The sequence below is a fragment of the Amborella trichopoda genome, chromosome 11, assembly GCF_054954075.1.
Source record: "Amborella trichopoda isolate Santa Cruz 75 chromosome 11, AtrichopodaSantaCruz75HAP2 v2.0, whole genome shotgun sequence".
Classification (NCBI taxonomy): Eukaryota; Viridiplantae; Streptophyta; class Magnoliopsida; order Amborellales; family Amborellaceae; genus Amborella; species Amborella trichopoda.
In genome coordinates this window covers 11,222,286-11,235,146 of record NC_142346.1, presented here as the reverse complement: position 1 = coordinate 11,235,146, position 12,861 = coordinate 11,222,286, and the positions used below count along the sequence as shown (strand labels likewise).

Sequence of the window (12,861 nt, the reverse complement as noted above, 5' to 3'; positions counted from 1 at the left end):
TTCTCATGGGATGCAATTTTTGTGTTGAAAATTCTTAGGATAGTGTGATAATCTATTTTCATATCTTACATAAAATTTGAAGCAAAAAAATTGGTTCAAATCAAGCAGATCTATAAACACATGAAAATTTTGAAAATAGGCGGCGTATACAATATGTTGCAATATGAACTATTTTAAGGACTTGAAACCTATTTTTTCTCCATATTTATTAATCTCAATATCAAGATGATCAATTAGATGTTTTCCCAACATTAAAACAACCTTTTTTGAATAATTTTAGAGGTGCACCTTAATTATATATTTTTAGGATGTGAACCATATATAAACTTTTTCCATTTAATAAATTATGTAAGTCTACCTTCAACACAAGGTAGCAAAGAGAATCTTGTGTTTCCTTCGAGACAAGAAGAGGATCAAGCAATGTTAGGTGAGGGCGAAAGAAAGTCCAAGATGGGGGCAATGACCTGTTGAAGACAGCAATTCGGAACTCACCATAATGAAATCTAATTGTTTTCCTTTGTTCTCTCTTATAATTTGTCGCCTGTAATAGTTGAAACATTTTAATATTATTTGTATTCTTATCCAATCCATATTATATATACAAAAATAAGAAGTTATATAGGGTGTTTAATTTATATTATTGAACTAAGAAAAGGTTGTTACGATGCTAAAAACCTCTCAAATTGATCATCTCAACATTAAAATGTATGAATATAGGAAAACAAATATTTTTAGTTCATGAAAATAAATGTATCTTGTAATACATTATCTTGAAGGTCCATTTTCAAAATTTTTAATTATTTATAAGTATGCTTCATCTGTGCTATTTTTGGAGCTTTAAATTTCATTGTTAGGGGTGACAATAGATTTTTATGCCATCCCAAAATTTTCCGGCGCTAAAATTGCATCTTTTGATATAGTTTTGAGATGTGCCTTGCTTCAATAATATAAGGTTGACACCTTATACAAGCCTCACTCTATATACAAAGGTCCTTATTTCAATGGAAAAAGTTTATATAAGGTTGCAACCTTAAAATTTAGAATTAAGGTTGCACCTAAAAAATATATCGTAAAAAGTTATTTTAAAGTTGCAAAACCCTTTAATTGATCATCTGGCATGGAGATGTGAATACGAAAAAATAAAAATAAAAAAAGAAAAAAAAAGATTTTGAATCTAAAAAATAATGCATCTTGCAACGCATTATCTAGACCGTCCATTTGCAAGATTATCCTATGTTTCTAGATGTACTTGGTTTGAACTGTTTTTGGAGTCTAAAATTTTATACTTAAAGATGAATTTGGATTCTCATGCCATCCTAAGAATTTTTTGCACCAAAATTACATTTTAGGATAAAATTTGATAGTGCACCTTTCTTGGATGGTTCAAGGTTGAAAATTTGATAGTGCACCTTTCTTGGATGGTTCAAGGTTGCAAACTATTTCATACAAGGGTGAGGTTTGCATAAGGTGTCAACCTTATACTATTGAAGGTGCACCTCAAGACTATACCAAAAATGCAGTTTCAGTTCAGTAAAGCCTTGTGATGATATGAAAATCTATTGTTCCCACCAATTATGAAATTTAAAGTTTTAGAAATGGTGACGATCAAGCAGATCTATGAACACTTGAAAATCTTGAAAATCGAAGGTCCAGATAATATGTTAAAAACTGAACCATTGGTTCGTGTATAAATGCTTTCGGCAAAAACTTTCACAGGAATTTTTCCATGCCAATGGGCTACCAATTGGAATGGAAAGATGCGCTAAAACCAATTAGTGTGAAAATATTTCCACAAATAACCACATGAAGAAATTCTTTTACGTGAAAATATTTCTCAAAATAAACGTGCCCTTAATCTCAATAGGCACCAAACACAATAATTCTTGATGCTCATGAAGGTCCCTTAGGGTTTGCCATCGCGGTAGTGTTTAACCCTTGAAGTTTTCCATAGAAACATACCAAGTTAAAGCCCTCCAATTGATCATATCGACCTCAAGATGCATGTATATATAGAAATAAAAAGAAAAAAGAATTTTGAGTCCTAATAATGCTGCATCTTGTAAGAAGTTACTTGAACCGTCAATTTTCCATATTTTCATATGTTTATTGACCTACTTGATCAAAATCATTTTTTGTATTTTAAATTTCATTATTAGGATTGAATATCGATTTTCAAATCATCCTAAGATTTCCAACACCAAAACTACATCTTTTGACAAAATTTAAAGGTGCGCCTTACTTATATAGCATAAAATGAGCACCCTATACAAAACCTCACCCTTCCAAGAAAACCATCAAGAAAGTTCAGGCCCAGTTGACCAGCCCAATGATAAAGAAGAAAGAAAACAAAAGAGTAGAGTTGATTTGAACGGCTTGGAGAGAAAAACAAAGACATCTTGGCATCTTGGCCCTCTTTTTTGTTTGGACAAAGGGATCTTGGTCCTCTTTACATAACCAGGAAGGGAGTCAGGGCTATTATTACGCGCAACCACTTGCTTTTTGCCCCAGGGTTCATTAAGGTTTTAAACACTGCCATGGCCTCCGCTCTACCCAATGCCAAGAGGTAAACCTCTCTCTCTCTCTCCCCCTCTCTCTAAGGAATACTACACTTTGCCTTAAAGTCGAGTCATTTCTTTTACAAAACATTTAGTTATTTTTTCATGCATATTATTATTATTTTTTCCATAAGATTTAGAGTCCCAATTCAGGGCCTACCACTGTCACAATTATATATAACTATCAAATGTAAAATCTGATAGTTTGGATATATCACAAAATTCGAAAAAATTTCTTTTGAAATTTGAGCTTGGTCAATGAAATAAATGTAGATACTCAATTTCACATCCATTGATCAAAAAATAATTCTCACCTTATATCAAATGTAAATAGCCTGACTCTATACTTTCCCTTTTTGTAATATGATTCATTTAGAACTTTTCCATAATTCAATGGAGTGGGGTGGTTTTTTCAATCCTAGTCAAAATAACATTTCGTACAGGTTGAGTCCACCCATGGCCCATGGGTCTTATTGTGCGGCCTCGTCGGATAAGCTCAAGGCAAATAATGATTGGATGAGGTTTGTCCCCCTCTCAAATTCAATCTTAAAAATATAATTTTTATCTAAATTTTTTGGGGTTCATAATTTAGGATAAGGTGATCATGAATATGAAAAATAAAATTTTTAAAATTTAAAATGTGCTTTTTTTCAGAACTTTTTTCACACTGTTCATATTTTATTTTGGTCCGGTGCACTTTATAAAGTGACCATATTAAAGATGGATGTTCGCGGGTTAGCATCCGGTCCCCTCAAAACTTTTCCATTGTGATTTAAGATCAATGTTTCAGTTCCACGTTGTCTACAGCGACAACTTTATTTGGGGGGGGGGGCATTCTTAAACGTTGTGTAGATTTAAGGGTTCTTAAATAATTTCAATTTGTGTGCATGCCTAAAACACATGTATGTACATATGTGTATTAGGCTTGAGTAGAGCTTTTTTTTATCTTTATTTTAAAACAATATTTAAAGCTCGGTGATTTTCAATTTGGATCATCGATTCATAGTGGAAACGGTTAACCAGTTTTGGGATGGTATGGGTCCCAACCCAGTTAGCCCATAAAACCCCTCTTAGATATAGTTATTTTTTTTTCTTTTTCTTTTACCCTTATCGTGGCCCTTTTTAAATCCTCACCCCATAAATCCCAATTTTTTTTTTTTTTCATTTTCTAATATTTTTTCGATCATTATTTCAGATCGATGCAAACCCGATCTAAATAGTAATGGAAAAACCAGCCGATCGAACCAGACCAAGTGGGTTACCGAGACTCGCATCCCTAGGTGACCCAATTTTTAGCTGGTTTACCTGAGTAGGCCTACACGGATGTTTTTTCTACTACCCGGCCATGTTCCCTTTAACCTACCTGCTTTTGGGGTTTACGTGGTTGGTTAGCCCAAGTTAGCTCAGTTACATATCAAGTTTGGTGGTCAAGTTCGGGATTTAAAAAAAAAAAAAAAACTTCAAGGAAATTATAAGAATCCAAAAAATAATAAATTTAATTGTTATTTTTTTAGGGTGTGGTTTCTATAAGGTTGAAACCTTAAATAATCCAATTAAGTCGCACTTCCAAATTTTGGTGAAAGAATTCTTAGGATTATCTCAAAATCTATTTTCATATTTAATTATAAAATTTTAAACTTTAAAAATGATTAAAATCAAGCAGATCGATAAACATATGATAATCTTGATAATGGACAGTCTAGATAATGTATTGCAAGATGCACTATTTTTTAGACTCAAATTCTTTTTTTCTTTCATATTCGTACATCTCAATATTGATATGATCAATTAGAGGGTTTTTTAGCATTAAAACAATATTTTTTGATGGAATTTTGAGGTGTATCTGTAATTGTACATTTTAAGGTTGCAACCTTATATAAACTTTTTCCTTTTTTTTTTTATATTTTCTATCATTTTGGTAAATATTGCAAAGTGTTTTGGCCATAAATACTTATTTTTACATTTTTCTTTCTTTTTGAATTATTTTTAAAGTACCCTTAGTCACAAATTGATTTTTTAAAGTCAACGTTTTCTCTACTTTTTGAACCTCATTTAGATGTATTTTGTTTATAAACATGTTTTTCACATATTTTTGGATTTTTTTAAAAAAAATTAAACATTTTTTGGCCACCTTCCTGGTTAGGGGTAGGTTATTTGGACCTGGTTTTGGGTTACTCAGCCTGGCCCCAGGATAAGTTCTATTCCTGGATCGTGCTTTCCTACACTAGATCTAGATCACCAATCCAACGATTCAACATAGATATGTCCCATCAATTTGGAAAAAAGTTTTAAAACATGCGCGCTGAGGGGAGCAGTGGACGAGGTTAATGTTTGGGCCAAAATCGCTCCTTATGTTGGGGAAACTCTAACTAGTCATCATCATTTGCCCCACACAATTTAATGAGAAGTTGAACTTTTCATCATGTTTTACTCCTAAACTTTTAACCTATTTCGTGCATTTCACTCAGTGTTTGTAAAAGTGAATCGGAAGAGTTAATCGGGTATAGGCAAAGAAACGGTTTAACCGGCCTAACTGGTAAATCAGCCGATTCAACCGCTCCAACCCGACAAGTATCAGGCGGTCAAAAAAGCGTTAAAAAAAAAAAAAAAAAAAAAATTCAAAAATGCAAAAAATATGAAAAAACATATAAAGAATGATTAAAATAAAACACATTCAAATGAAGTTGAAAATTAATGAAAAAAATAGATTGTAACCCATTTTATAGTTTTTAAAGGTTATTTTTAAAATTTTCAAAAAAAGATGGGAAAATATAAAAGTGAGTATTAATGACCAAAACAATTTTTAATATTTACCATAATGTAAAGAATATTTAAAAAATGCATTACAAATCAAATTCCTTATTTTTGAGAATTTATATGAATATATATATATTTTTTAAATACTGGTCGATCACCTTAACTGTCCAAAACTGGAGCTAGCCATTGATCGGTTTCGATCTAACTGAGTGGTTAGATCGGACGACTTTGCGTAAAATAATTTCACCACTTGATTCACTTAGATTCCATGTGTAGCATAATGTTTAATATTGTATATCAACTGTATGTGATAGGGAGAGAAGCTAATGTATTGTTAAACCGTCCCTTCGGAAACCTCCGGCTTTTTTGGAGATATAAGCCATCCTTTGTTGACAATATATATATATATATATATATATATATATATATATATATAAAAGTAATGATCCTATGAGACTTTTTCACACCCCTGTGTGTAGGATATCAAATGATCACTATTAAATTGGCACAGATCTCTAGAAAAGTTATCACATGAGTGTGGGAATAGACTTTTCTAGATATCAGTTTCAAATTTAATGATGATCCTTTGAGTCCTAGACATGAGTGTGGGAGGGTCTCATAGGATATATATATATATATATATATATATGACAATATTTCGTAATTGTATTGTTTAGGATGTGATTATAATACTTTCAACCAAAAAGAACATCAGAAATAAGGAGAGATTGAATCCCCGTACCTTTCTTCGTACAATAATCTGCAACATCATTGGCCTCTCTATAGACATGTCTGAACGATACACATAGGCCATTGCCAATCTCCATCACACTTAGCCAAAGTGGTCGCAATCTCCATGGAGGTCTTGAAACATTGTTGCACCAATTGATAACATTCAAAGAATCTCCTTCACTGACAAATGATTGCTTAAGACCCGTATCTTTCAATATTCTCATCCCTTGTAAAACTGACAATATTTCTGCTTCATTTGCTATTTTTTTGCCGGCAAGGGGCGGCATAACAAAGGATGATCTTGCTACTTGAATTCCGCACAATTTCCCCCCACTCCAGTCGGTTTCGGATTCGCCAAAGTGCAACCATCAAAATTCAATGTAATATTGCCCACTCCTGGAGCTTCCCATCGGCCTATAGGTCCCGTTTTAATAATTCTTTGCAACATAAGATTAGATGTATTCACTTCCATGTCCACATTGGATACACCAAATCCTTCATTAGTAACCGAAACCAACTCCACCGTGTATGTTGAATCCAAGTTTGTACAACCACATCTTCCATTGAAACACCTTGGACTCCAGGACTAATTTTTAGGGCCCCAAGGATTGTAGCCTTTTCAAAAAACATGCTATACTCAATACGAAAAAGAATTTCAAATTTGCATCCTCCAAGGGCTTAAAAGAAAGAGTGATTTACGTATGGACCCGAAATTTGATTTGATTTGATTTTATTTTTTATTTTCCGTTAGTAGGACAGTTCTCTAAGCTTCAAGGCACTGCCCTACAAATAATAAAGACAAAAAAAAAAATCAAAATTCGGATTGATCAAGGGGCAATTTTGAAAAAAAATTAAAAAATGGGTTGACTGACTTTCTTTGAAATTTCCGCTTCTAAGCAAAGCAGTTTGTATTTTACCTAAAATTTTAAGTTCTTCACGTAAATCATACTAAAGGAAAGAATGCCTTAAGATTTAATAAAATCCAATTTTCACAGGGTGAGATATTGAGTCTTAAAAATTCAAAATGTTTCCTCTGAATATAATAATCAAGGGATTTTAGGTGGTTCCCAAAATTCTGGATGGGAAAAATCTTCCAAGTGGTTCGTTTGCCTGAGGGAGTAATTGTACAATATACTCTGGTAGTATATATTCTATAATTATAGGTAATGTTACCTTAGGACATCGAGCAATATACCCCAAGCATGAGCATAAATGAATACCTAAAACTACACCGGCTACTCACGTTTTTATCCATTTTGCACGAACTGAGGTTAAGGCTTCCAACATCCAATGTTGAGATTTCTCTCGAGGAAAAGTACACAATAAGACAACTTATCTGTAGTATAAGGAGGTCACAATCATCTATAGTCATCAGATGTGAAATCGAGTGTCTAGAGGTGTCCCGTTAACTAGGTTCAAAATCCCAAAGAAATTTTTTGAACGTTGCGACGCATTCATTTCACATCTAACGGCTACGAGTGATTGTGACCTATATGTGCCAAAAATAAATAGTAGTATAGTATACATTCCCTTCTCTCAAATTTCCAATAAACCAAACCAATATTTAAAATCACCACTGGGGTAGTCTAACTAGGCACCTAGGTTGGAGCTGGCTCTACCAATTCATTGAGCCAGCTCTACCACCTCAGGTGATGAAAAAAAAGAAAAGAAGAAAACACAAAACAAAAAACAAGAACAAAAAAAGTGAGAGTAATGATCCTATGAGACCCTCCCACACCTATATGTGTATGACCTCAAAGGAACACCATTAAATTTGGCACAGACTTCTAAAAAAGTCAAGTGCCACACCCATGATAACTTCTCTAGAGATTTGTGCCAAATTTAATGATCATTTGGGGAGGGTCTCATAGGATCATTACCAAAAATAAAATACATAAAAACAAATTAAAAAATGAGGACCAAATATTTTATTTCATCAGATAGGAGATTCAAATCAAAATAAAAATAAAAATTACTTCAGGAGAAAGGGTAGAAAGAAGGTTGCGAGTACCTAAAATCGATCATGTTGGTTTTGATTCACAAATTTTTGAGGGTTTTTTTAGATCGATATCAGAGGAACATTTTGAGACAAGTTTCAATGAATTTCGTGAAACAATGAGAGAGAAATCAGATATTTTCAAACAACGGACGGCTGACACTTTGCTCAAGTCCATCTAGGTTGCTGGAGCATAGTAACACTACACAAGTATAATGTTAAACACTACATATATGTTTTATGTTAATTATTATGTTAACAATGGTCTCTCAACAATGCATGATATCACCCTATGATGCTCCAATACTTCAACATTGGTGACATTTCCATGTCGAATACTCCATAAATATGTCAAATGAAGAAAACGGATGTTTTAGTGGCATCATGCATCATAAAGCCATGTGTACCATACTTTGCAATATGCTGCTAGTATCATAGTATACTGGAAGGTCACACATGCCTCTAACTCCCTCCATCACCGCAGGCTCGAAGGTAAAATTGCGCTCATAACAGGTGGCGCTAGTGGCATTGGTGCCGCCACCGCCCGCCTCTTTAGTCAACATGGTGCTCGTGTCATAATTGCAGATATCCAGGATGACCTCGGCCAATCCACTGCAAGCTCCATACCCAATGCCACCTACACACACTGCGACGTAACGAACGAAGAAGACATATGCCAAGCCATCGACCTGGCAACCACTTTGGGCGATGGCAAGCTCGACATAATGTTCAACAATGCTGGCATAGTTGACCCTCCAAAGCCCAGCATCCTTGAGTACTCGCTCTCTGACTTCGATCGAGTCCTTGGAGTGAACCTCGTTGGTGCGTTCTTGGGGACCAAGCACGCGGCTCGGGTCATGATTCCGGCTCAATCAGGGTGCATACTATATACTGCAAGTGTGAGCTCGGTCATCGGGGGTGCAGCCACACATGCTTATGCTTGCACAAAACACGCCCTGGCTGGGTTAACAAAGAATGCAGCTGTTGAGCTAGGTGAGTTTGGGATTAGGGTTAATTGTATATCTCCTTATTGTTTGGCTACACCTTTGGCTAAGAAGTTTGTTGGTTTGGAACAAGATAAGGAGTTGGAAGAAGTTATGGGGGCACATGCAAATTTGAAAGGAGTAGTTTTGAAAAGTGAGGATGTGGCTAGGGCAGCTTTGTATTTGGCAAGTGAGGATGGGAGATATGTGAGTGGCCATAATTTGGTGGTGGATGGGGGATTCACCATAGTGAACACCTCTTTTCAGAGGGGAAATTAGTTCACTCTATTGAGCCAATGATCATATGCTTATGTTTGGAATGATGGGTCTCATGATTTATGGTTTCTTCAAGTGGATGTTAGGTTAAAAGGTCAGAAAAATAGACACTGTTTCTTTGTTCAGAAGTTTAGACTAGTGATTTAAAAACTTGTCGATCCGTGGAGAAAGATTGGAACTAGGAGGTGGACAACTATGGAAAATAGAAAATCCGATGTTAAGAAATCTGTTAATGTATTGGTATCGTCCGAGTCGGATCAGGAGAATTGAATTTTGGACCATATGGTGTTGGGTTTGATTTGGATTTTCTAAGCACGGTTTGAGACTAATGTTTTAAGACATGGCTTGGGCAGTAGACATGGTCCTTGCCACAGTGCTCAGGAGACTAGTGTTTTGAGACATGGCTTGGGCAGCGGACTTTGGCCTTGTCACAATGCTTAGGTGACTTGGCTCAGATTCAACCAAGGCTCACTGGAGCCAAGGGGAAGGGCCAAAAACAGCCCTAAAATTTTTCAGAAATTATTGAAAAAAAAGTAAAAAACATATTTCAAAGTTTCTTACAAAAATAATCATAGAAATGAAAACAAATAATCAATAACATAAAAAGTATGTAAAAGATGAAAAATGACAAAAAAAAAAAAAAACATCTCTCCATCTAAAGGAAAATTTGAAAAAAAAAAATAAAAAAATACCAACATTGTCAATAAGATGCAACAACATAAATGTTACTAGGTTGAGGGAAATTAGTAAAACATTCAAATATGAGAGGGTAAACTAAATAAAATAGAATTTACCCAAAAATTCAAATTTTTGATATTGGTCCCAAATCTTTGCACTTGGTGTTAAACAATGTCTCCAACTTTCGTCAAAGTTTCTCAAAACAAACCAAATCAAATCCCTAAACTAGTTTTCAATCAAGTTTGGATATGGACTTGGAAAATTAGGATGCAAAGTAAATCCGATTTATATCTATTAAAATATGAGATTATTATTATTATTATTAGTATTATTATTATTATTATTATTATTATTATTATTATTATTATTATTATTATTGTTATTATTATTATTATTATTATTATTATTACCATTATCATTATTATTATTATTATTATTATTATTATTATTATTATTATTATTATTATTATTATTATTATTATTATTATTATTATTATTATTATTATTATTATTTAAAAAAACATAGGATCCGATCAAGAACCAAAAAAATAGGCATATGATGCAAGGCTCATCAAAGATCGGCCCAAATTTGCAAAGAAATCACAATTTTTTTAACGGTAAGGCAAACGCTAGTCCCAAATACCCAAACCTTCTCTTAAAAATCTTCGAATTTTGATTATTTTCTTCTCTTGAATTCACTATTTCTAATTTGTAGAACAAGCAAACAAAGGGTCAAACATGGGTGAAAATGAGGGAATATAGGGCTCAAAAAAAAAAAAAAAAAAGAGACTGAAGACGGGGGATAGAATTCTAACCTCGTTTTATATTGGAGTGTAATGTGTAGACTCAGCCCGATTACATTGCAAATCGGGTGTGTTAAACCGGGTTCTGTTGTACTCGGACCGTACAGTACTCGGGCAAGTAATGTGTAGACTCAGCCGGATTACATTGCAAATCGGGTGTGTTAGACGGGGTTCTATAGTACTCGGGCCAAGTGGGAGAAGCCATAGTCCATTAGGATATCATCATCCATGAAAATAATTGACATTGATGATGAAAGTGCGACCCGCCAAAATCAAACATGAAACCAATTCCTGCATTGATGGCCTTTAATGGTTTCAATGGATGGTTTTTAGGCTATGGTCAGAAACTTTTGGATTATGGTACCTCATTATCTAATATTTGTTTAGGGTAGTATTTTGGTGCGTGGTGCCGCTTGTATAGAGCCGAGGTTCTAAACAATTAAAGTAAATCCCACCTTCAAATAGTATCGAAAAATGTGCTTTCGCTACTGGAAATCTTTGTGATATCCGTAAAATATGTTTTCATTTTTTACTATAAAAGTTAAAGCTTCAAAAATAATGTAGATCGAGCAGATCTATGAAAACTTGAAAATCTTGAAAATTGTTGGTCCAAAAATGCATTACAAGACTAGGTTTCGAGAAGATCAATTTGAAATTCATTACAAGCACTATTTCCAAAACTTGAAATTCATTTTTTTCTCATGTCCATGCATCTTGATTTCGAGATGATTAATTTGAGGATATTTGGGCATCAAAACAACCTCTTCTAGTAAATTTCTTGAGGTGGGCTCTGATTGAATTGTTTAAATCCTCGGCTCTATATAAGCTAATTCCATATTCAAATGTGTTCTCCTTCCAAAAAATAATTGTAGAGATGGATTTTGGATATTAAATTCAGAAGTGGATAACCTTAATCACCACGGTCATGCATCTAAAAGAATAATCTTGACCTCATTTTAATTCTTCATAGATCATTATATCTACTTTTTTTTTAGATGAAAAATCATGGGTCAAAAGTAGAAATGCATCTAAAGTTACTTAAATTGTATTTTTAGATCCCAAATCCATCATTAGAGTGTAATTTTTAGGCAAGGAAGCATTCGAATAGAGGTGCACCTAAATTTTCCCTACCTACAAAAAAAAATATTTTGGAAAAGTTTAGCTTAAAGGATAGGCTTTTTTATAAAAAGTAAATGGACATCAAATCTCATAGGAAATTGCAGTTCTAACATTGACACACATTCTCAATTTTCATCTTGACCTTCATCACACATTCTCAATTTTCATCTTGACCTTCATCTTGACCTCGACTCATGAGTCTCAGAAAAAGAACACAATCTCAAGCCAAAAAATAGTACATCTAGTAATATACTATCTGGACTGTCCATTCTCAAATGCTCATAAGACGGCTACAACTAATTATATTTTTTGGAACTTCAAATTTCTATTAAGGGATGAGAATATATTTGTACGCCATCACAAAGATTTCTGAATATTGAAATGGTATTTCTATTGGGATTTGGATGTGTGACATTGCTTTTTGTAACGGGCCTCACAATAACTGCACCCAAGCATAGAAATATTTAAGCCACAAATCATCATGTTACACAACAAAAATCTTGATCGAAAACATAATAGTCCCATGATTCCATCCTTGTTTTCCAGGTTAATTTAATTTTTATTTTAAAGTTATCTATCTTTAAGGTACATTAATGAAATATGGGATAGAGGCTCTACTAGTTTTGTGAGTGTTGATGCAGCAGTGTCGCCTGGGATTCTATGACTGGTTTGGGATACTTCTACTTTAAATTGTGTGGATGTAGTTTTAAAAGACAAAATTATTGCTTACGTTTTTAAGGGACCTTTATGAAATTCCAGATAGCTATTGGTCAATGTTTCTATTATGAATGTTCAGGCACAAAAACACTTATTTTTTCAAATTTTTCCACTATTAAATTTTTTTTTTTTTACCAAGATCAATAATTTTATTATAATTTACTGAAAAGAGATTACATCATCAGAAACTAAAAGGCTATGAATAGACATTCCCCCTTTAGCAAGGGTATCGGCAATAGCGTTAG

The 12,861-nt window shown here is 33.7% G+C and overlaps 1 protein-coding gene across 2 annotated transcripts; it reads left to right on the top strand.

Moving 5' to 3' along the window:
* Positions 1 to 2,291: 2,291 nt before the first annotated feature.
* On the top strand, positions 2,292 to 9,580 carry LOC18444511 (secoisolariciresinol dehydrogenase). Of its 2 annotated transcripts, XM_020673761.2 has the most exons (3): positions 2,292 to 2,563; positions 2,999 to 3,076; positions 8,525 to 9,580. In XM_020673761.2, exons 1-3 carry the CDS (start codon positions 2,535 to 2,537, stop codon positions 9,300 to 9,302), a joined length of 885 nt encoding a protein of 294 aa, XP_020529420.1. In that variant the 5' UTR covers positions 2,292 to 2,534; the 3' UTR covers positions 9,303 to 9,580. The 2 variants fall into 2 exon arrangements, with proteins under 2 accessions (XP_020529420.1, XP_020529421.1); XM_020673762.2 differs by lacking the exon at positions 2,999 to 3,076.
* Positions 9,581 to 12,861: the final 3,281 nt, after the last annotated feature.